The 25,538-nt window shown below is 36.9% G+C and overlaps 1 protein-coding gene across 2 annotated transcripts in view; it reads right to left on the bottom strand.

Annotated features, from left to right (window-relative positions):
- LOC138691494 (zinc finger protein 431-like) overlaps positions 1–25,538 on the bottom strand; it is a 53,143-nt gene that overhangs the window by 22,915 nt on the left and 4,690 nt on the right. For both annotated transcript variants that reach the window (XM_069813470.1, XM_069813469.1), the window contains exons 2-3: positions 10,889–10,986; positions 102–239 (exon numbers count right to left, since the gene is read on the bottom strand). In XM_069813470.1, coding sequence (XP_069669571.1) covers positions 102–239; positions 10,889–10,981 — 231 coding nt within the window. In that variant the 5' untranslated portion in view covers positions 10,982–10,986. The remainder of the gene's footprint in view (positions 1–101; positions 240–10,888; positions 10,987–25,538) is intronic.

Consider the following 25,538-nt stretch of genomic DNA (forward strand, 5'->3'; position numbering starts at 1 on the left):
TTTTGTCTCTATCATAGACGAAAGAAGTAGTGCATAACCCAATCAAAATACAAGATAAACACTGGAAGAAGAACACAGTGCATTTCTTATACTCCACTCACCTCTGGTTCACGTTCGACCACAGGAAACGAATTTGGCTCCGGATCGTCCTCTAATTTTACTTCAGATGTAAGATCATGGCTCTGGTCCACATATTCCACTTTTACACCAGGCATGTGCTGATCCAAAAGATTCCATTCCTGTAGTAAAACGAGACATTTTTGTGATTCCTTTACATTAGGATATCTCTTTATTTTCGTAAAGTTTAACAAACGATGACGTCACATTACTGCAATGCCTTTACACCATGGCAGAAGTAAAGACGACATAAACAAAATTATCACGAAAATAATAATTACACACAATTTCACGATATTTCATTTTAAAAAAGGAATACATACCTACGCACTTATTTACAATATATCATCAACACCGAATACAATGTATATGATTTAACTATAAATGTCTTCTTCAGTTGAAGTACGATATTTTATTACAGTACCCAGAATTCACTCCATGCACACTTGCAAATCACATTCGAAGGTTATCAAATGAAAAGAACAACTAAAAAAAGCGATAGACTGTTTTAAAATTAATGTGAGTATCACCTCTTGGCTATATAAAATACCTTATTGTACACTGCAGATTATTCCACCATCATATAAATATAGGTACCGAGTATATATATATATATATATATATATATATATATATATATATATATATATATATATATATCTTGAATCTTCTTGTTCCTAAGTGAAACATAGGGCAGCAGTAAAGTTCCTCCAGCGTACTCTGTCGCCAGCCATCCATTTCACCTCTTTCCAGCTTTTGCCACATCTCTCTACTTCCTCCTCAATTGATCGTTTCCATGTTTTTCTAGGCCGTCCTCTCTTCCTTACTCCTTGTGGATTCCAATCAATTGCAGTCTTCTCAATAGCTCCATCTGGCTTTCTCAGCGTGTGGCCTATCCAATTCCATTTTCTTTGTTTTATTTGGTAACATATTTGTGATTGGTTAGCTCTTCTCCACAGTTCTTCATTTGCTATTATTTCCGGCCATCTTATATTTAGAATACGTCTCAGACATCTGTTGAGGAAAGTCTGTATCTTTTTATTTGTTACATCCGTAATTTTCCATGTTTCACAACCATAAAGGAGGACTGATTTTACATTTGAAGAGTTCACTGCAAGAATGATGGATGTCACTTTCTTGTCGAAAATGAACCAAGACTGTCAATGCATAGCTTAAGACATATAGAATGTACATGCAGAGTTATATGGCATTAACACTGATAGTCATTGTCCAGTAATGACCGGAAAATCACAGTTAAGCTTTGAGCGCTAAGCATTTCAAACTTTCAATTGCTTCTCCTGCAAAATGTATTCCAAATGACATCCATCATTCTTGCAGTGGACTCTTCATTTTGGATAAACAGTCTGAGCTTTGTCTTCAATGAGATGTTGTTATTCCACCATATGGGATATAGCTGTACAAATGCTCCATTTGCTAGCCTAATACGTCTTTTCACATCTTCTTCCGCTCCATCTGTTTTTGTAACCACACTTCCCAGGTATAGAAAAGTATCCACTTCTTCTATTTCTTTATCTTTTACTGTCAATTTATTTTTATTATTACAATTTATTATTATTATTATTGTATCTCCAATGGGGGGTAGCCCTATTTTACATATGTATGCTAGGGCTATAGTTTTACACAAAAATAGGCCTAAGCATAAAACAAATTGAAAAGAATATAAATTAGCTTATACAATGGAAATAAGACCTAAACATTCCGTATTTTAAACATTGCGATTGCAAATCAAACATCAGTCATCAATTGAGTCATACAGAAAACAGTTACAACACATAAACAAAACATTTCTTATAGCGGGACTCTATAACACAATTAAGCAACTTTCCCTAACATACATCATAAATTAATACACAGTAGTCACACAAACACAATCAAGCATCCCATAACTATGACTCACATACACAACAAATCAAGCATCCTTTACAACACGTACACTTCAACATGATAACCATACTTTTAAAGTTACAAATTTGGCTGCAAAAGAATAAATAGGACACTGTTACTAAATACTGTTATTTCTACAAGGTCTTAAATACACCTGTAATAAATATGTGAAATTCCTTTATGCAACATTGCTTCAGAAGAACTTTTGTAATTGGTGGTGAGAAAGTTGTATCGCATATGCTAAGGTGGGTTTCTAGCCGGTATCTCTTGCGTTCTTGTAGTGGGCACTGGAATAACAGGTGGTCGACTGTTTGTGTGGGGTGTTCACAGGGACATGAAGAGCCATTTGGGTTGTCAATTTTGAAACGTTCAAAATATGAATTAAATTTTCCGTGTCCAGTCATAAATTGCGTGGATATGTAAGATGGTTCATAATTCTTTACGGTTAGTCTATCTTTAACTGTGGGAAAATATAGTGATTTTGTGATTTGACCATTTGTACTATTTAACCACATTGCATTCCAGTCATTTAAGATGTCCACCTTCATTTGCATTTTTACATAAGAGAGGGGTTGTTTAGAGTATGCGTGTTCTGTTTCCGAAATTGCGGCCATCTTGGCTAGATGATCTGCTCTTTCGTTTCCTGTGTTCCCTACATGACCACGTACCCAATCGAAACATACATGTTGCTTACATAGTAACAAAGTTTCCCTAATACCAGCCGCAATTGGATTGAGGTTATATTTATCGTCAATTGCTGCGAGTGCTGCTTGAGAATCACATAAAATTCGTACATTACACGGTCTATTTACACTCCATTCTGTTGCTTTCTTCAGTGCTAGGAGTTCCGCCTGGAATATTGTGCACTCTGGTGAGAGACCATACTGTTTGTAGGATATTTCAGAGTCTCTATCGTAAACAACGAAAGCGCAACCAACAAGAGTACATGACTCTTCATTTCTGACGAAACGTGATCCATCGGTATAGATGTGGAGGTCGTGTTGACGTGGGCAGTCAGGTCGAACCGAGCGGGCGTATAGTGCAGGGTGTCCACAAGCCAGGAAATGAGCTGGGAGTTCAACTTCTTCTGTGGTGTCGGAATTGAAGTGTAAACGTCCTTTTTTGATGTTAGTTAATTTTCCTCGAAATATTCCTGTCAAATGTAGGGGTTCTATGCCAGCCAGAATTAACGCAGCGTCCGTGGAAACGGTGCGGTATGCTCTTGAGATTTTTAATGCAAATCCACGTTGAATTTGTGCAAATTTCTTCTGAGCCCATTTCTTGGTAAGTACATCGTGAAAAGTAGAGGCACAATATAAAATCATTGGTTCAACTGCACTCCGATATATAGTTTTAAGAATTGCTGAGTTGAGACCCCAGGAGGGTCTTGCTGCTATAGAAAGCCCTGTAAGTAGCTTGTTGGCTTTGATTAGAAGGGAGTCAAAATGCGCTCGAAACGTAATTTTTTTGTAAGACAATGCCAAGATAAGGTAACTTATCGGTCATTTGAATCTGTTCCCCATTCATGCACACAATCGGTTCCTCGACATTACGTTTTCTAGAGACCAGCAATGCCACCGTTTTTGAGGGGTTAAAACTGAGTTTGTTCTCGCAGCCCCAGTTATAGAGTAAGTTCAGAGCTGATTCTGCATCACGGGCTACATTAAGCGAAGTTTTTCCCCTTACCAGCAGCATAACATCATCTGCGTATGCAACAAGGGTACAACTGTCTGGTAGACGTTGTCTCAGAATGTCGTCATACAAAATTACCCAGAACCCAGGGCTACAGCACGATCCTTGTGGGCAACCTCGTGTAACATCTCTAGTTGTTTTGGAACCGCATAACGTAAGCTGCGCTTGTCTGTTGGTGAAATAGCTTTTGATTACTTTGAAGACATTTCTGTGACAATTCATGGACTGCAACTGTACCAGAATTTTGGGCCACCACGCATTGTTGAACGCTCCAGATATGTCAAGAGAGATGAGTAAGCCTGTCGATCTCTGGCTGAACGTTTCTTTTATCCAGCTAATAACTGTAAATATAGCATCTTCTGTCGACCGCCTTGGTGTGAAACCAAACTGATTATCATGTAGAAGATTGTTACTGTACAACTGAAACATAACTCTATCTATTATTAGCTTCTCTAAAATCTTTCCCATTACTGGTATCAGACTTATAGGTCGCAACGTACTTGCTGTGTGTTTGTTCTTCGATATATTGGGTTTTGGTATTACTTTGACTGTTGCAACTTTCCATGCATTCGGAAAGACTCCAATATATAGACATTTGTTGTATAAGTTCAGAAATAATGTGGGTAATTTGTAGTGGACGTGTTTTATTATATTTGCTGATATGGCGTCTATTCCTGGAGCTTTCCGATCGTTTTGTTTTAAAATTATTCTTTCCACTTCTTTTATACTAAACGGTGTATCATCGTTCGTGTTGGGAAGTGTGTTTGATTTCTGGCGTATCATAATCTGTTGTGTGTTGTCGATCGTGTCGCTGGGAAAAAATGCTTCCAAAAGGACATCAGCAGTTTCTTCGGGCGTGATAGTGTAATGGTTTCCACATTCTATTGTTGTCAGGGTGTTGTTAAGATTTTCAGGTTTCCTGCACATTTTGTAGACCAAGTTCCATGGGTTATGAGCACTATTATTTGAGCAGAACTGCTTCCAACTCTGAATTTTGGCTTCTACAAGGGATCTTCTGTAGTCTTCTTTCATAGTGTAGTAGTGACCTTTGTATATTTCACGTAGGAGAGCACATTTTGTTCTTTTGAGTCGCCTCTTGTATGCCAGTAATCTTTTCCTGAGGATGGTTAATTTTTGTGTCCACCAGTGGTTTTTAACGTGAGAATTAGAGAGCTTAGGTAGATGTGAATCACATAGACGCCTTATGTGTGTCGTAAGTTCTTCAACAGCATCATTAACGTCTTTTTCAGAGTTACACTTTTGTATTTTCCCAACTATGGGTGCTAAAACGTTTCCGGCAGCTTGCTCGAAGTGATCCCATTTAACATTTTGAGTTTTATACTTTCTAGTGAGGTAGATTTCATTATTTATGGTCCGCTGGCCTCTCGAAGGTCTTATCTTGGTTATTATTAGGCGGTGGTCTGATAATGTTTCTGCGTCGCTGATAAACCATTCTGCAATGAAGGGAAGGAGCAGAGAGTTGCAAACACTAATGTCGATGAAGCTTGAGGAATCTCCCCGGGTAAAGGTTGGCGTGGTGCCTTGATTAAGAATGTGTAAGCTGTGTGCGCAGCAGAAATCAAAGAATTTTCTTCCCTTTTGATCATTAATGTCACCGCCCCATGCTTGGTGTTTGGCATTGAAATCTCCTGTAATGATGAAGGGAAACAGTTTGATTTCCGAAAGTATCAAGTCTAGATTATCTAGAAAGGCATCAAAGTCACATTCTGGATCGGCGTATATATTACATATGTATATATTTAGACTAGAGAATGGCACACATATTACGACGTAATCGGAAGAGCAATGCTGTTCAATTTTTAAGCCTGACTTGGAGTTAGTAACTATGGCTGCTCTGATTCGCTGTCCGTCTCTACTGGAGAAAAATGTGTTATATTGATTGCCAAATCCAACAACAGTGTTATTTCTTGTGTTGGGTTCTTGCACACACATTATTTTTGTTTCGCCGTAATTTGTGTTAGTTGTATTATGAAGACCAGCATTTATAAGCAATTCTTGAGTGGGAATAACTGATCTATGAAGATTCTGTTGATAGATTACCAACTCAGCCATAGTTGGTTTTGGATCTTATAATCTCTATTATTTTCTTAAATGCTGGACATTCGCGTGAGTTTGCAGGATGATCGGTGGAGTTCGGTTGAAAATAAGGCCTTCCCGCCATTTTAGTATTGAACTGTAAGCAGTTGGCACATGTTGCCTTCGTATTGGCGCAGTCTGTAATGCTATGTTCCTCTGCACATTGAGGGCATCTCTTTGCAGACTTGCAATCCACACTTATATGGCCGTACCCTGAGCAGTTGTAACAACGACGGACAGGAGTATAGTCTTGCACTCGACATCTACTATAGCCTATGTATAACCTTCCTCCGCTTATCGCGGCATGGTAGATACCTGGTGACGACTTGATCACCGCATATTGGGTGCTGCCATCTCTTGACTTCTTGAGAAACTGTAGCTCCAACCGTTGCGTCGGGTCCGCCATACACTGCTTCACATGAGGATTCTGTGAAAGAATGTTGTCTACCAATTCGTCGGCTGACACTGTTCCCTCCATTCCATGGATTATGAATCGCGGATCCCACTTATTCGGTATTTTGGCACACAAGTTGCTGTTATTGTTCTCCACATTCTTAACAAAGTCACTGCACTCACTTTCACTGCGAAGTTCTATCAATACGCCTTTATTTCTAACCTTTTTAATAGCATTTACTCCAACATGCATTTTCTTTTCGGTCACACTACGAACCAATTGCAGTGTTTGTGACGAGTCTGTCACAGAATCTGGAGTCTTAGGAGTAACAAGAACAACATTCTTTGAATATCTTGGTTTTGGTGAGACAGTATCTGCATAACTAATGGAAGGAGAACAAGGTTTTGCAGCAAGTACCTCTTCTCTGCTTACTAATCTGTCTCTAAACAGCACTAAAGTCTCTTTCACAGTATTCACAGAGTTTACCACAGTTTCACACCACTTTTTGTCACCTCTTTTATCTTTATTTAATACTTCAAAAATTTTCTGTATTTCATTTTCTGCAGAGCGAAAAAGTGTTTCAACATCTATACTCGCGGCCATCTTGATCCTCTGCTGTCCCTCATAAGATTAGAACCATATAGTTATACACATATATGCACTTATAAGGTATTTCACTAGGCACTGCAACAGTTGTTACGCCTTCTTCAAAAACAAAAGTTTCAGTGATACGGCCTTTCTCCGATGCAAGCGTATAGCTTCTTCCTCCTGATGCACGTGGATGGCTTTCAGCACAGTGAGTACTGGATCCCAACTACGTACAAGCAGCGATCCGTCAGCCGTGCGCATGAACTTGTTGGCGTTCACTGCGTTCTATTCACATGTTTCGAATCTCATTTCACAATTATAATATCTCCTATGATACTAATATTTACAGAACTACAACTTGAAATGTACTTACAAAAACAAAACACTTTGCCTACACTAGAGTTCCACGGACTATCAATTTCACTGTTACAACAGCACTAGATCAACACACGTCTACATTCGTCGCCATGGAATAATACTTCCTATTATTACAATTTACCCTCATCTGTTTTGTCTTAGAGGAGTTTATCTTTAATTCAACATTTCCTTCAACTTTAGCTTCCATATCCCTAAATCTCTATGCTAGCAATATATCATCTGCAAAGTCAAGGTCTTCCAGACGATTGTTAATATCCCATTGAATTCCTCTTTTCCTTTTTCCTATAACCCTTCTCATAGTTCTATCTAACACAATCAGAAACAATGTTGGGGAGAGAATACACCCTTGTCTTACTCCAGATTTCGTTTCTAAGGTTCTGGGAGATTACCATCATGTATTATCTGTGCTTTGGAACCTTGGTACATATCTTTAATAATATTAATAATTTTTGGTGGAATGCCATACTCCTTTAAGGTTTGCCAAATAACATGTCTATAGACAGAGTCAAATGTTCTTTCGAAGTCTATAAATGTTAAGTAGAGTGTATTTTTCCATTCTGCAGATTGTTCCAAAATTATATGAAGTGTATTTATTACATCTGTACAGCTACGATGTTGTCTGAAGCCAACTTGATACATCTTGAATACACAACTTTTAACAATATATCACTTTGGAATAAAAATTATATATTATGCTTTCACGTGTTAATTAACTAGTCAACAAGGTAACATAGATAATTAATACATATATTCCTAACGTATATTTATTTATTGATTATCAATTGTTTAGGACATTTTTTGACTTTGAGGATGGTCGATAAGTCTACGTTTTTCATTCCTCAGCATTGTATGCGAACATCTTCAGAAAAAAAAAAACTATGGAGAAACTAGAACACAAGTATTTTAGTCATTTTGAAGTGAAAATGTTTAATTCGTAACGGATTTTTTGCGGAGCTCGAGTTGAAAATGAAAGGATTTTAAAGCGATATATTTTGCAGGATGAAAAACTGTTGCAAATCGTAATAGCAAATTACGTTTGCAATGAGAGGTGCGTCGTAATGGAGGTGAATATGTTGTGGTTTCTAGCCAGAAAAGAAAACATAGGGATATGAAAGGCACCATGCATCATAGTGTGAAGAATGCTTAACTTGTGTTAATGGAATATGGACTCAAAAATAGTAAAAAGAACAAATCATAAAAAAATGCACACATTTCGTAATGTAGCTTCGTTTATACTTCCTCCATTACAGTAACTTCTCAGTCACCAGTACTCGTGTTACTAACGAAAAATTACACTATACAAAACTGAATGCCAATTTTCAAATATTCAAATACTCTAAAACAACATAAAATATTTCAGAACAATACGTCAATGAAGAAGTGAATTTATTTTCTTGGGTTATTTTACGACGCTGTATCAACATCTAGGTTATTTAGCGTCTGAATGATATGAAGGTGATAATGCTGGTGAAATGAGTCCGGGTCCCAGCACCGAAAGTTACCCAGCATTTGCTCGTATTAGGTTGAGGGAAACCCCCGGAAAAAACCTCAACCAGGTAACTTGCCCCGACCGGGATTCGAACCCGGGCCACCTGGTTTCGCGGCCAGACGCGCTACCGTTACTCCACAGGTGTGGACGAAGAAGTGAATATGTAGAAAAAATTTATACCGAGAAAATAGACACCAAAGTTTAAATGCATTCTACATACATCCTGAAACTCTATCAGTTGCACATATAATAATATATTTATTTATTTTATTTATTTATTTAACCCGGTAGAGATAAGGCCATCAGGCCTTCTCTTCCCCTCTACCAGGGGATTATAACTACAATATTAAAATTACAATTACAATTATAATGACAATTAATACTAAATTTACAAATACAATAAAAATCAAATTACTAATAGATTAACTGATTAATAAAAGCTAGACAGTTTATTGTAAAAGTTAAAAAGAGATAAGTATTTCTTTTATTGATTAATTAAAAATTAAACATACTCTACGCAGTAAGAAAATGCTTAATAAGTTTGCTTTTGAACGCTACTAAATTCCGACAGTCCCTGATGTCACTGGGTAGGGTATTCCACAAGCGCGAGAGCGAGATTGTGTATGATGATGAATACGATGATGTCTTATGTGTTGGTATGGCTTGTGTGCGGATATTTTGCGTGCGTGTGAAGAGATTATGATATATGACAGGTGACTGAAATTATATGTACTATCTGAAATGGACTCTGTCTCAATGTGCAAATAAGCAGTTAGAAAATTGATGAAAACCATAGTTATTCTGAAATAACGCACGAATTTAAAAATGGCATTGGAAACGAAATATGCAAATGACTCTTGGCGAAATGATTCAGAACAATATTCAGAATTTCTTAATATAAAAATCCAAAAATCGTATTTTTAGGCCATAATATACCTATATGTTATTACGATGTACCGAAGTACATATTATATTTCCACTCATCTTTCGTCACAATACACCTATTTTTTCAGTTCAGTCCCCCCTTAAGATTGAATTCGAGGCCAAAAATAGAACGAAGAAGAGCATGTAGTTTGTCTTGTGATGATGGTTGTGTGGAGGTTGTACTTACGGAAATCGGATATTTAGCAGAGTTCATGTTCAACAGGGCATATCCAGATCGTCAATGCATGCATTATTTTTTTCATGGAAGTGGAAGAAATGTATCCACGTCTTCATTAATGTGAGGTAAGTGATAGTAGTTTGCTATTAACTGAACTCTTTCGTCGTTGGCATAGGTAAGGTTAGGTGAGGTTAGACTATTTAGCTTAGGACTATTAAGTTGATCGTTATTGTAAATTGAAATATGTTAAACTATAGTCCCGACGCTGTTATTTCCGGCGTGACTCCGCCTCTTTGCTTACGTCTTAGAAAGTGAATGCTCTATAAAGTCTAGGTAAGTAGTATCGTTCCCCATTTTTATTCTTACGTTGCCGAGCTACCATACGAGGAATCTATTTGCCACACCAAACATTATCATGTCGTAGCTCCTATGATAATAAATCAAAAGCAATGTAATTCAGCAAATAACTGAGCGGCAAATAACGTCTTCGTGTGCTTTCTGCGAACGCCAACGAAAGAGCTAAAATGGCGCGCGATTATATTATGTATTTATCGAGCCTTAGGGAATGAGTCAGCGAATCACAAGACGCAAACGTTTAAATGTACCCGACCAGCAACGCGATTGGCTGCCGGAAATTAGAGCGACGGGACTATAGTGCTTAGATACTTCCCTTCATACTTCGCTTATACACCTTCCATATACGAATCTGTGACAGGTTTGGTTAGTTTAGGCTTTTATTATGCCTTGCATATATGATCAAATGCACCTCCACAAAAATATCTCTTTTAAATTCAACGAGTTTCACTTCAGAAAACATCGGAACTATCTCAGCACTAGTGTCACCTTGAAATTAGCTTTGATGTTGTCTATATTTTAAGTTTATTTTTCAGTTTTGTTTTTACGAAATTTTGGTTTTGAATTTACTTGCGAAAGTTGGGAGTTTTTAGATTGTTTTAACTTACTCCAAATTTTAACGTTTTCTGCTCATTTTTCCTTAGCGTTTTCAATTTTGAAGCAAAAATCAGGGGTTTTTGGAATCTATTTTTTTGTCGAAAGGACAGAAGAAGTTCTTCTGGATATTTACCAATAAATATTGTAATCACTAATTACTCTCAATATAGATTACCTGAGATAAAGGATTCTCTTCTACTGTATCAGTTTCATTACTTCTTCCTATTGCCAGAGGGTCGATCTCACATTCCATCTTGATCACGTCCATCGTGACTGAAAAAGAAAATAATAAGCAACTTAGGAACAACTGGATAATACGCATGGTGGAGCAACGCCGATTACGCTGGCCACTAGTCACCACGCCGTAGCAAGCCGTGTGAAACGAAGGACAATGGAAATGATGGTAGTAAAATTTGCGACTATATTCTTAAATATTTGACTCCTCTAGTCATGTCGGAGATTTACGGAGTAGGCTATAACGGCGGTGTTTTGAATACACTGAAAGAAAATGCAACTGTAGTAAGATCTTACAGTATGTTAAGATAACGAAATAAAGGAAAAAAGGTATGGTTCATGGAATATCATTGAAATTAACGAAAGAAAATTTGCGGTTAATGTTTGCCACGTAATCTACTCGCAATATTTACGCAAATACACGCCAGGAGAGATTAAAACATAGTCAAACACAAGATTTTATGTGGAGCTTGCGACAGGAACAGTTTGGCTCTGAGATGATAACCTTCGTGTATGCAACATGTGTAACCAGAGCAAGAAAGAAAATTTATTGATTTGATCTGGAATGTTCACGCGAAAATAAATCCAGGTAAGGGGATCTTGCTCGCACTACATGAGGTTCGCGCATGCGCCACAGCCAAACTGTTCCTGTCGCGAGCCCCTCCTAAGATATTTTGTTAATAAGAAAAATAACAGTATCTACTGCTAATGTTTGATAAGGAACAACATAATTCTAATGACATTACATTTTTAAATACATTGAAAGGATAACATAATTTTAACGAGAGTACATTTCAAAATAGTAATAAGCTTTATTACTGTCCGTGTGTCTAATTTATACTAATATATGTATCTACCAACGAGTTAGAAGAGATTACATGAGTGGCAAGTTGGCTTGTACAGCGCTCCTAGCAGTGCTGCAGCGAAACACAGCAGTAATAAAATAAGCGCCCTCCGTTGTATAAGGCCCGTAACACACTTGCAGAGTTTTCTCCAGAGAGAAATGTGTTGCGAGAAAGAGGCGAAGAGCCTTCCTCCACACACTTGGCGAGTTCTCGCTATCACAGATCACATCTCGCTATGATCATCTATGCACTGCCTTCATGCAGAAAGCATTTTTCTGATTATAGTAATGACTCCGCAGTTCTACTTAAGATACGTTACCAGTTAGACGTGCACAAGTGGTCTTTTTTTTTTTCGTGAACTTTCTAGTAGTATAGAAGTTTCTAGTGTCAGTGTCAGTGTTTCAGTGTTATTATTAAACTTTGTTTTCACTTTTTCATTTCATATATTAGTTGTTCGATAAACAAGAGCCCCTTCGGGGGTCTCTTTAAATTTAAATATGGATATTAATACGGAAATCATGGAGGAAGATTCGCCCAGTACATCTTTTTCAAATCAACATTTACTGACCAGTACTAACCCCCATTTAACACTCAGAACTAACGAAAACCAGGATAGGTCTGATATAACGAAACCACAGATTTCTTATCGATATATATTCTCAGATTCTGGACCCTTTTTTGTCACTATTAGAAGCAAGACTGCTAATATTAATAAATTACATCCGATGAAGTTCGATAAATGGTTATACACCAATAATTATGACGTTTTGCAAATTTTCAAGTCAGGATTTAACCAACTTGAAATACACTTCACTACAGCCGATCAGGCTAACAAATTTCTTGATTCTGATTTCGACGAGCTGTTTCAAACAAAATCATTCATTCCCAATTACAATATCATGGTGCATGGGGTCATTGGTGGAGTTGACCCAGACATTTCAATTACGGACATCATAAATGATATTTCGGTATCTGAAGGATTTACGGTTACAAATGCCTACCGCCTGCATTATAAATCCACAAATGAGAATGGCGAAACGTGTTATAAACCTTCCTCTAAAGTTAAACTCACATTTCGAGCACAGAAACTCCCTCAATACGTGGTATTATATTATCAGAGACGTGAAGTGCAAGTGTATAAGGAGCATATTATACAATGTAATAATTGTGGGTTATTTAACCACAAGACCAAATTTTGTCGCAACGTATTCGTTGCATGAAGTGCGGAGGTTCTCATAACACAGATGAATGCCAAGAAGAAAAACTTTGTTGTGTAAACTGCAAGCAGGCCCATTGTAGTACAGAGCTGGATAAATGCCCGAAGTATAACCTAGAGAAAAATATTGCCGATACCATACAAAGCCTCCCAGTATCTAAATATCAGGCGAAGCAAATTCTTAAAGGGCAAACTACTTATGCCTCTATTCTTAGAAAGAACAGTAACTCCCAGGTTAGCACAGCAGTTAGCTTCCCGCCCCTACAGACGCCAGCACCAATCTCAACAAATAGTAAACCATCATCTCACAACCCGTGTAATGTTAACAGAACCCCGAACCCACATACATCAGACAAAAGAGGGAAACGAAAACTGACTCACAATACTTCAGGATACAATGTTGCTGAATACAAAAGGGCACTCAAAGACAACTTTGAACATCCTAGTTCTAAAAAGCTAATAAATGCGACTAATCCAACAGTATCTAAGGCTTCTCAAAGTACTTCTAGAACAACCTTATACCACACCGACGAGATGGAATACAATTCACAGAAATCGTCAAATACCCCAGTTGAGGGTCAAACTCAAATACAAATACCTTCTAAGCTAAATAAAACTCCCTTCATTGCTGTTATTAATAATATTATTCAGGAAACACCTGATTATATCAGACCCCTTTTGGAAGAGTTGAAAACTACATTTGCATGGATCGACTCCAAATCCTATACTGGAACGCCAGAAGTCTAAACAACAAGATTCATGATATATCATATTTGGTATCCAAAAAATTTTACCATATAATCATTATTACAGAAACTTGGTTTCAAAAATATAGACAACAGCACATCAAAGCTTACCATTTAATCTCCGCCAACCGGGAAGATACAGGAGTTGGAGTACCGATGTACATACACAAATCTGTTTATCTTTCCCAGAAATATGAAATGTTTAATATTAATAATAAAATACAAATCATCTCTATAACTATCAACAATATAAGTATCATGGGAGTATATTGCAAACCCAGAGAAACAATTTCATTACAGCAATGGAATCACATTTTATCAAACGCTTCACCGCTTTCCATACTTATATGTGGGGATTTTAATATACCCAACTTTCATATATATCAAAGATGGCAAAACATTCATCATCCTATAATAGAATGTGCTCTACTACATGATTGGCAACTAGCATCTGAAAATATTTTAACTAGAAAAGGCAGATGGGGACAGGATGACTCGCAACCGGACTTAATTTGGTCATCAGTGGACTTAATACAGCATATTAATATTAATAAACATTTGGATACCATGAATAGTGACCATTATCCTCTAGACATTGAATTACACTTAAATCACCCCATTTCTTTCAATCAACCCAACTTAGCACAGCCCAGACATATCAATAACAACAGAGCGGAAGTGATATTAAACAAACTACATAGCCTTCATGATAGAATTAAGGATTTTGAAGACATACACACCTTTTTTATAGAAGAATGTCAGAAATGCCCTGGCTCGAAACAAACCACAAAAAACAAAACGACTTCGAAACCCCCTTGGTGGAATGAAGCCTGTAATAGAGCAATTGCCAAACGAAGATTGGCCTACAGGAAATACAGATTAAACCCCAATTTTTCTAACTACTTAGGAGCCAGGAAACAAGAAGCCTACACCAAGAAGGTGCTATGTTACTACAGACGTCTTGGATGGAAAAAATACACTTCAACCATTACATCACAAACTCCTACTACGACAATATGGAAAAAACTAAACTGGTTCAAGACAGGCAAACAAACAAATTTCACCCCGATTTTGATTGATCAAGAATTACAAGATACATTCTTACAAGATCTGTCCCCGGATACCGTTACAGCTCCTCCACTTATTATAGACATTTCTAATACTATTAATGATCATCAGCTCTTAAAATCTGTTACATCTCAAGAGATCTCGCACGTCCTAGCTTCTCGAAAAAACACTGCACCTGGCCCGGGCAATATCCCATATCTGCTACTAAAGAAGTTACCAAACAAGTATTTACTGCTCCTAGCAAATAGTTTCAACGAGATTCTTACTACGGGTGAAGTCCCGGATAAATGGAAGTCATTCTATATACAACCTATAATTAAACCACTCAAGAAAGGAACTGCAATTTCTGATTATAGACCTATAGTTTTATCCAACACAATTCGCAAATTATTTGAGAAAATCCTCGCCAACAGAATTACTTTTCATTTAGAAAGATATCATTTATGGCCCTGCAATCAATACGGATTCCGAAAGGGATATAGTACATCATATAATATATATCAACTAATAGCCGATGCATACATAGCACTCTTATCCAACAAAGTAATGTTCACTCTATTCCTGGACATATCAAAGGCCTATGACTCGGTTCAATTGAACTTACTTCTGGAACAACTGCCTGCATATGATATTCCACCATCTCTTATTAAATGTATTTATAACCTTATGAGTAACAGATTGGTATCATTAGCATCTAAATATAATAATCACCATCAACGCTTTTCATCACTGGGAATTCCACAAGGGTCTTCAATTAGTCCCTTACTGTATACCTTATATGTAGGAACTTTGAATCTACCAAATAACACCTCCATACGGGTCCTTCAATACGCGGATGATATTGTTTTATATATGTCATATCATTACAGGCATATATCAGAAGGATTACGACTTTTCGAAGACCAGTGCAATCAGATCATTACATATCTCCGTACTAAAGAACTCAAGATTAATACTGCAAAGACACAATTTCTAATCTTCAAGAAAGGTTGCACACACTACAAACGTAACATACGCATACAAAATGACTATATTACATCTCAAAAGACAGCCAGGTTTCTAGGGGTAATTCTGGACTACCGCCTCTCAGGCCGCCAACATATGGAGCATGTCATACATAAAATAAAAAATATTCAAAGATTATTCCAATGTATTTCAAATAAATCGTGGGGTATTGAACATAATATCCTATTCAAGTTAATATACCCCCTAATAATGACTAGATTGGATCTTTACTGCAAAATGATGGCTATACATATTTTACTACCTGGAGGAAACAACTTTTTTACCAACTCTTCAAAAATATATTCAGTATCAATGGCTACCCGCCATATGCACAGATGGAACAAACTTTTCCTTTCTTCGATAAAAAATACCGAGAATTCCGTTTGGCAACTAAATTCATTACTAGACTGTTTTCACACACATCTACTCCGCTTTTCCATAAACTCAAGCTTCTATCCGAAATTTCACAGGCTCAACCGGCAAACGGCATTACTCAAAATATACTGTTTTTTTTAATTTTCTCATCCTTTTTACTACAACCTAACATTTACAAAACCCCTATTTTTCCCTGTTACCTTATAGACCAGCAGGAAATAGACGAATCCATAATTGATACATCTTTTACATCACAAACTACTGCTTGTATCCCCCAGGAACGGGAGGAATATTTCAAAACTTTCTGTCCAAGTCCCGAAAATAAACACATATATTTCACCGATGGATCTAAGAAGCAGGAGCTTGTTGGAGCAGCCTATTATAATTCCAACAACTATTACCTCAAGGGCATCCGACTACATAATAACACCTCAATATTCAACGCGGAGATCCTGGCTGTTTATACTGCTCTTAAGAATATTCAAAAACATAATTATTCGCAATCCATCATATGCACGGACAGCAAATCCACATTACAGGCATTACTCAAACCATATTCAGATACCAAACAAAATATATATATAATCCTACTAAAATCATTGATTAATAAAATGAAACAATCACAAATGATTCTGCAGTTCTTATGGATACCCGGACACAAAGGCATCAGAGGCAATGAAAAAGTCGATCAACTAGCACAATTAGCCACAACATTCCCAAATGCCGCAACTAATTTTCTTATCACTCCCCAAGACTTGGGACACCATTTCTTATCTAATCCTACGGAAGGATGTCAGGAAGAGATTCAGAATAAAAAGGAGGAGGACAAAATCCGAAGCATTAAAAAATTTACAACCACTTATGCAAAATTGCCTAGAAAAGCAATTGTCATGCATTACCGCCTGGTTATGGGAACTTTTGCAACTCCACAATATCTTTTCCATATTAAAAAACGCGCCAACAATTTATGTGAATGCGGAGAGGTTGGGAACCTGAATCATATCTTTTTCGGATGCACCTTTCAACAAGCCAATAGTAATAAATTATTATCTGAGATTCATGACATACTACCTACGGAAGGACCCTGGAGCATACATGACCTAATTAACCAACAATCCCACTCCATAACTAAATGTTTATTTAGATTTATCACCAGAACTAGGATGAAATGGTAACTAATCAATACTTCAGGAGCACATATACTACGTAACTCAAAGAAATCAATAATAAAATCTTCATGACACAGAAGCTCAACTAGGTTGGCAACAGTGTCGTTAAACCGGAAGTGAAGTGAAGTGAAGTGATAGTAATGACTCGTTGGGAGAAATATTATAGGTTATGTATTTACGTATATTGTCGTACTTAAATATATAACCTGTAAGTATATTGTCGTACTTTACAAATTACGTACGAACGCTATGTTGAATCTGAGTATTCAGGTGATGAGGAAATGGAGTTACATGAACATATTTTGTTAATGAAAAGAAAAGTAGGCCTAAAATTAAAGCCAGAAATATCTGAAAATCACATTGTATCTTACGAAAATAAGGGCGAGTTTTGGACACTGGTTTCGATTTGAATGATGATACGTTTAGGCGTTATTTCAGGTTCAATGGACCACAGTTTTTTGCCATTCATGATATGATAAAGGATCCTTTGCTATGTTGTGATTAAAATTATGTAAACTGTTAAGACATATAGATACATTATTTCAAATGTTTAATTAATACTATTAAATCTCATCAAAATAAAATATAGCCCTATTTATTTTCAGATAATCTCCAGATTTCTTCTATAAGTTTCGTGTTTTTATAGTTTTCATCCCATGTATCATATAAATAGGCTTACGGGTGACATCGTACAAGTTCGATAAGTTTCTGACTGCAATTATCAGCCATCTTTCCTCATTTTCAAATAAAAACAATACAATTCATCGCCACCTGTGATATCTTTTTCTACATTCAATCGTCATAAAGAGTATAAATGTCAAACATCTTTGATAAATGTGTCAAGAAAATTCGCTCAGCTACCGATTCCAGCGAGAAACTCGCGCGAGGTTTTTGCCTCGAGCGAGAATCTCTTCCAGTGTGTGGACGTCCATTTGAATCCATGTTATCAATTTTTAATTTTCTCGCAACACATTTCTCGCTGGAGAAAACTCTGCAAGTGTGTTACGGGCCTAATATCGTCTGGGTATATAGACATTGGAGCTACGAAGAAAGAAAAAAATATATATATATATATATATATATATATATATATATATATATATATATGCCTCCTGTTTGTGCCGCATGTAACTGCAATAGGAGAAGAAAAACGACAAAGGGTATATCATATTTCAGGTAAATTTTATGATGTCCATAGTTTTAATTAGCAGCATTTTTTTTTTCCATGCGTAAATGTGGAACAAAACACGGCATACCGTACAGTGTCTATAGTATTTTTCTTTTCTTGCAGGTTCCCTTTGAAAAATAGGGAACTGTATTTATGTACTTGGCTTCTAGTCGAGTCATATATACCGTAAAAAAAAAGAGTGCTGACAACAATTTGGCACAAAAATAAGGATGGAAATTGTTCTTGTGAATGTGTGGTCTGGCAGAAAGGTGCGGGCAGGCGGGATTGCTTCGTTCAGGCGGAAGGAGTAGGTGGCAGGGAAGGGCAACATATCTCATTTCCGTACGTTTCCATATCGATCACAGAAAAGGCGAGTTTTTGTAAGGTTAAATCAGTGATAGGTTAGTTTAGACTTTTCATACTATATTCTTGTATTCTGGTGGTGTGGTAGAGAAGGCCTGATGGCCTTAACTCCGCCACAATGAATGAACGAATGAATGAAACACTGAATAAGTGAATAAATAAATAAAAAATAAATGCAATTGCGAAGGAGTGTCACTAAGCCACTCAAACCCCCTCTCTTCTACGCTATCCCGTAGTGTTTTTGGTGGGAACCTTTGTTATTAACCTTTGGTAATGCTATTGTAAAGAACTGCCGTGCATTGGAATATGCAAATAGTGCGATTTTTATATTCGAAGTATTTGATGATGCAAACTAAACCACGTGTTAATCACTATATACCAGCGGTTCCCAAACTTTTTCAGCCACGGAGCCCTTTTTGAAGCAAAAGTTTCTCGTGGAGCCCCAAGAAATGTTTAGCTTTTAGTTATATCTGTCTATATTCTATGAAGCATATTACACACGATACGTAATATTAAAGTAAGAATAATAAGATATAGGGTAAACATTAATAATTTCGTGATAATTTCATAAAAATTAATTTAAAATGCAAATGTGTAAATACGAGTATATCCTTATTCCGATATTTTCATCTAAAAGACGATAATTTGCTCTACAAATCTGGAGACATAAAAGATTGGACACGTTCTTGAACAAGTGCCAAAAACCACTTTTACAACTTAAACTAAAAGGTTGGTTATTTCGTGATAAGCTTGGTAATTTCATGATATTACATTGATAATTTCGTGAGAGGTAGAAGAATTGTGGAAAAATTCATTAAAGTCAAATAAAATTCTCATTTATTGTTACAAGACTTCAAACATAGTAATTCCGTCTAATATTCATAGCAAGAAAACATAGAAATACATATCAACACATAATAAGAATGAAATCAAAGTAAAAATTGAAATTGAAAAGGTATCTTATTTGCCCTGAAAGGGTGAACAATTTTATTATGGACTTTACTATAGCTTATATTACTAGGGTAACTCCAAAAGTAATGCATAACACTTGTTTAAAAATTATATTTTTATCCTACAGATTTGCTATTTTCACAGAATATAGATTCATCCTTTAGGAACAAAATGTCACATTTCCACATAATCCCCGTCCCTTTCAACTGCCTTACGTAACCTAGGAACGAGGGCCTGTAGACCAGCACGGTAAAAGTCTGGACCAACACGTCTAAGCCACTCTTTAGCAGCGTGCACAAGGGAGTCATCTTCTAACCTCGTTCCGCGAAGGGATCCTTCAGTTTACCAAAGAGATGGTAATCGCACGGTGCCAGTTCAGGACTGTAAGGAGGATATTTCAGTGTTGTCTATCCGAATTTTCTGATCTGGTCTGTGGTCTTGTGACTGACATATGGCTGTGCGTTGGTCGTGCAATAGCAGAACATCCTGCTTCTCACGATGTCGTCGAACACGACTCAGTCGAACTTGAAATTTCTTGAGAGTTGCCACATACGCGTCAGAATTCATGGTGGTTCCGTGTGGCATGATATCCACAAGCAAGAGACCTTCTGAATCGAAAAACACAGTAGCCATAACTTCTCCTGCCGAAGGTGCACTTTTGAATTTCTATTTCTCTCGTGAATTTGCATGATGCCACTCCATTGTCTGCCTCTGTCTCCGGTCCAAAATGGTGGAGCCATGTTTCATCTTCTGTCACAATTCTTGCAAGTAAGTCATCTACCACTTATCATTGGCACTTAGCGTGATAAATCAAACAGAAGCTACACTGAACCCATTGCGTCCCCCTTTCCTTTTTTGTTATCACATCTTATCTTCATATTTCTAAAATTCGTATTGTAATACAATTTTTAAAATAGTATAAAATGTAACGCTTAATGCTCAACAAAATTTCGCCTCAAACAGCTAAGATTTCTATCAGTAAAGCTAAGCCTATATGGTGACTACAGCTGTATCTAAAATTCCAAAAACATTTCCTAAAATTTCATTAAGGTATAATAAATCATTGTACCAAATATCATATGCTTACCTTTAGTAATAAGCCTGTAATGTAATTACAAACATCCGCAAAATTTGTACGCCTGAGAAGTCGACGCAAACTTGCTCTCTCCAAACATAAAAGATCACTGAAGCAGTTACAATAGTCACACAAAGCGCAGCTGTATGTTTCTGGAAACTGGACAACATATGCAATCCCTTGGTGGAAATTTGAATCTCTAACACCATTGGTTAGTTCACGAAAGAGCAAAGAAAAAGTATCACGAAATAACCACTGCCACGAAATTACCAATGTTTACCCTATTATATTAATAAAGGAAACAATAGTAAAAAGTACTGGAGATAATGTTATTTAAATCTACGAAATGATATAACAGGTAGTTCAGATATTTAAAAAAATGTTACAATGTTGCATGTACACTCGAAGTTAATGTGAAGAATGTACCTATTTCTTGCAGCAGATTTTGTCACTTTCCGTCGTCACAGAAGTGAGTTTGAAGACGTGTATCGTCTTCTGCGTCCAAACAAGCTCGATATTTTGTTTTTGTAGCCATGTACCTCGAAAAGACCGAATCATAGAGATACGTAGTATCAAAGGCCAGTAAGATAAATTTAACTTTTGAACTTAATATTATCAAAAGATCCTCCCTTAACTGAGCCAAAAATTCCGGAAGTGGTTTGCTTTTAAATGATGCCTGACAGTGGCTGTGTTTATAAAGACCTCATATTCTACCGCAATGAGAGCTGCTGGTTTTGACTTCGCTGGAAATGGATCTACAATCCACTCATACTTCTTTCGAATCGATTGCTGAGTGTCCCTTGGCAAGTATGAATTCAAATTTTGAAGCTAATTGCCAAGGTGTTCTTTTATTTTTGCTATGAATGAGTCATTGTTGTGTTATTTTCTTCTATAAAGTTTGAAATCCATTATTTCGACGCTTTCTATGCAGAATGCTATCTTTTTCTTCAGCGCGGCAATTTTTTTCGTTGACATCGAATATAATCTTCCGTTTACCTTTATGGATGTGTTGAATTAGTTAATTTTGAAAAAAATGTCTGCCAGGTAACATAATTTGCACAAACATTCCTGATCAATCAAATAATCTGCTAGCAAACTGTTTTGTCATTCAAAAGTGAAGAAACTTCCGTTCGAAGTTCAAGTAAACGGGACAACGCTTTATCACGCGACAACCAACGCACTTCTGTGTGTAATAACAATGACTTGTGTAGGCCAATATTTCCCATATCTTCGCACAGAATACTGAGCAGCCTAGACTGCAAAGGTCGGTCGTGCCTTAACAAAGTTGATAGTTTTGACGACGTTGTGTACGTAGTACTTGCTTTAATAACGCTGGCATTTTTTTCGTTGCGAGAGCGTGTTGGTGTAGTGCACAATGACTACTTGTGCAGTTTTTTTTAACTTCCTTGATCCTTATAACAGCGCCAGAAACAGGACCTACCATGGCCCTTGCGCAATCTGTGCACACGTCAATGCAATTGTTCCAAGGTTTTCAATGAAATTTCAGTACCGCTTGTGGAGGATGGCAATGTCTTGCAGAACAAAATATCTTCAAGAAAGGACCAGAAAACTCGTACCGCACAAACGTCATTAACACAGCTAATCCGGCAACGTCCGTGGATTCGTCAACTTGTAGCGAAAATTTCATTTGACTGATACGGGAAATTATGATATTTTAACATCGTTTGATAGATTCTTTATTCGATTACGCACAGTGTTATTTGATAAAGGCACACTGGAGATCGAGTTTGCAGTTTTTTCTTCCACATGCACTTCACTACCTTCACTGATAGTAGTTTCATAAGAGTTCCAGCAAGAGTGAGGTTTACCTGCAAGAGCCAAGTCATGACTAATCAAGTACAACGCTTCCAGTGCTTTCTCGTTATTTGTTTTTACATGAGATAAAAATATTGTCTGAACTGCATGGAGTTCGTCAGTTTTTCTTTTAAAATACCTAGTCTGCAGTTTCATTTTTGAAGTCAGGATGAGTTTTGAAATGCCGTTTCTAAGCTTGGCAGGGAACATAGAACTACTGGTCAAAACTTTGTTATATATCTCACACTGTGGACGTCCATCAACAAACTCCGTGAAACCCATGTCCAAATATGAATCACAGTATTTTCGTTTTTTAATTCCTTTCAGTACTTCTACACTAGGCACCAAAGACTCTGAAGTAGGATCATTTTCAGCATATTCCAAACTGAATCTCAAGGAATTCGCATTATCTTCTTTTAAAGTGAGGTTACAGCTGCTGTTAACCCCCTTTGACTGAGCACTGGTTGGTAGCTGATGATTCTCGGGTATTACGGAGCCCGTCTTAAGCCACAATTCCAGTTCAACGAAAGTTTAGCAATCTAATTAATATGCAGTATACATATTTTTTTAGGCAACGTAACAGTCAACAGATTGTAGATTCCACGTATCACAATTAACAAACACTGCCTGCTTGGTATATAAAACATAAAATAAATTTCGAGAATCATTGAGTAGGCCTACTTGGCAAGAAAGAAAGATCGAGATAGTTCCAGTAACGAGTAGATCTATTATTAGTGCTTCCATCTAGAAAGAAAACGCAAACTATTTTCTGAGAAAGTATTTTCGCTTCATGGAAGTAGTTTGCATTTTATCGCTAAATTTTTTTTTGTCATCTTCATAACTTCCGCGGACGGAGCCCCTGAGAATCACTCGCGGAGCCCCAAGGGCTCCGCGGAGCACACTTTGGGAACCGCTGCTATATACATATCATGTGTTTATCACTATATACATCTCACAAAGGTCAGTAAAACAAAAGAAAATTGTGCTTTCCATGCTGTAGATTTTCTGCAGAAACAGCTATGAGATTTAACAGAATTAATAGTAATCAAAAGTATTGGATATATAGTATATTTGTTTTCACTTAAGGAAAGTAAAAGCGTGTTGTGTCATGTTTTACGCAAGTTACAAGCTTAGAGGTAAAGATTGCTTACCACAGTTAGGGCCTAACTTCATTCTATAATATCTTATGGTATAATAGTTTTGCAACGTGTAGACTGGAAAAACAATTTAAAAAAAGTCATCCGAATCATACGCGTTCATTTTATAGGCAGTCTTGCAGGTCGCATTAAAGAAATAATTTAAGAACATTAACATTTTCTACACTATATTTCCTGGAACACTTGTTGTACGTAACATAACAATTCTGTCCCGTTAGAATGTTCTTTTAAGCTTTCCCTCCAGTATAGCTCAAGTGTTTTAAATTTAGCGGACATAAGTTCTGTGTTTTAGATTATATTATTTTTTATGAAACACTAGGTTTCTACACTTCAGTTTAATTGATTTATGGAAACGAAAGTTTGATAACTACTCCACTCCAACCTTACTTATTGCCACGCCCACTTTGTTTGGGCGCTTATTTTAATGGCGGACGCACTTTCAATTTTCTTCAAACATGGCAGCGCAATGACCACTCTATAATTTCTCTTCTAACCCGTTGGTATGGGCTCAACAAACCCTACCTAACCTTGTCGCTAACAGTGGTGCAATCCCTCAATAATGCTCAGAATGAAGGAGGTAGAGAGAGAGAGAGAGAGAGAGAGAGAGAGAGAGAGAGAGAGAGAGAAAAAACAAATTTCTCCTTTTAACGAAGTCACAGACTAACGTCATGCCCTTTGTTGGCGACATTCTGTACTTAGTTCTATTTGGTCATAACAGTACCAGAACGGTTGAAAGCTACCGTAGTTAATTCTCCAGTTTAGCGGAAACGGAAATTTACATGCAATTTGTCAGATATTTGGATATACTTACTAGCATGTGTAATAAAAATTCCAAATCTCATAGCACACGCACACAAACGAGCACAGATGATCATGTTGATTCTAAAGTTGTTACAGTATTTGCCTTACAAACAAGTCCGGAGAATTGAAGACTGAAGTTTTCAGAAATATGTTTTACTTTACGATTGTTGAAACGAGTTACAGCATTGGAATCTATTCGTATTATACAGGTTGTATCAAAAGGTTATGTCAATCATTAAGGAGTTAATAGAGGGCCTGATTTGCTGCAAAACATGTTAATACCATTTTACCGAATTCATATCAGTTTTCGAGTTTTACTCTACAGACCCATCTGTCGTTTCATTTTGCTAAGTATGCACAGCTATGATGTACTGTATTTTTATAGCCTACGTCCGTTTTCTTCAACTGACAGTGATTAGGAATGGTCTAGTTTCTTGGCCAGCGCAGTCGCCAGACTTGACAACACAGAAGGAACATGTCTACAGTTCTGAGATGGCAAATAAAATAAGAGCTACTGTATTTGCAATGATTCATACAACTACAGCTGAGATACGACAACAAGCAATATACACGATTGGACTACACGTGAAATTGTTGTGTATGTGAAAGTAGGATCATTTTGTTCTGACGGACATTAATGAAATACCAGAATAGGTTATGCTTATTCATGTACTTACCATGACTAATTACAGAAATAAAATATCAAATGGGTCCACAGAGTGTGACATTCATGAGAAAGTTTATCTTCTTGCCACTCAAAAAAAAGGGGGGGGAGGGAAGAATTGGGAAAAATTATATTAACATTTTTTGCAGCAAATCGTATCCAATATCACCTCC

The sequence above is a fragment of the Periplaneta americana genome, chromosome 16 (genome assembly GCF_040183065.1).
Source record: "Periplaneta americana isolate PAMFEO1 chromosome 16, P.americana_PAMFEO1_priV1, whole genome shotgun sequence".
NCBI classification, from domain to species: Eukaryota; Metazoa; Arthropoda; class Insecta; order Blattodea; family Blattidae; genus Periplaneta; species Periplaneta americana.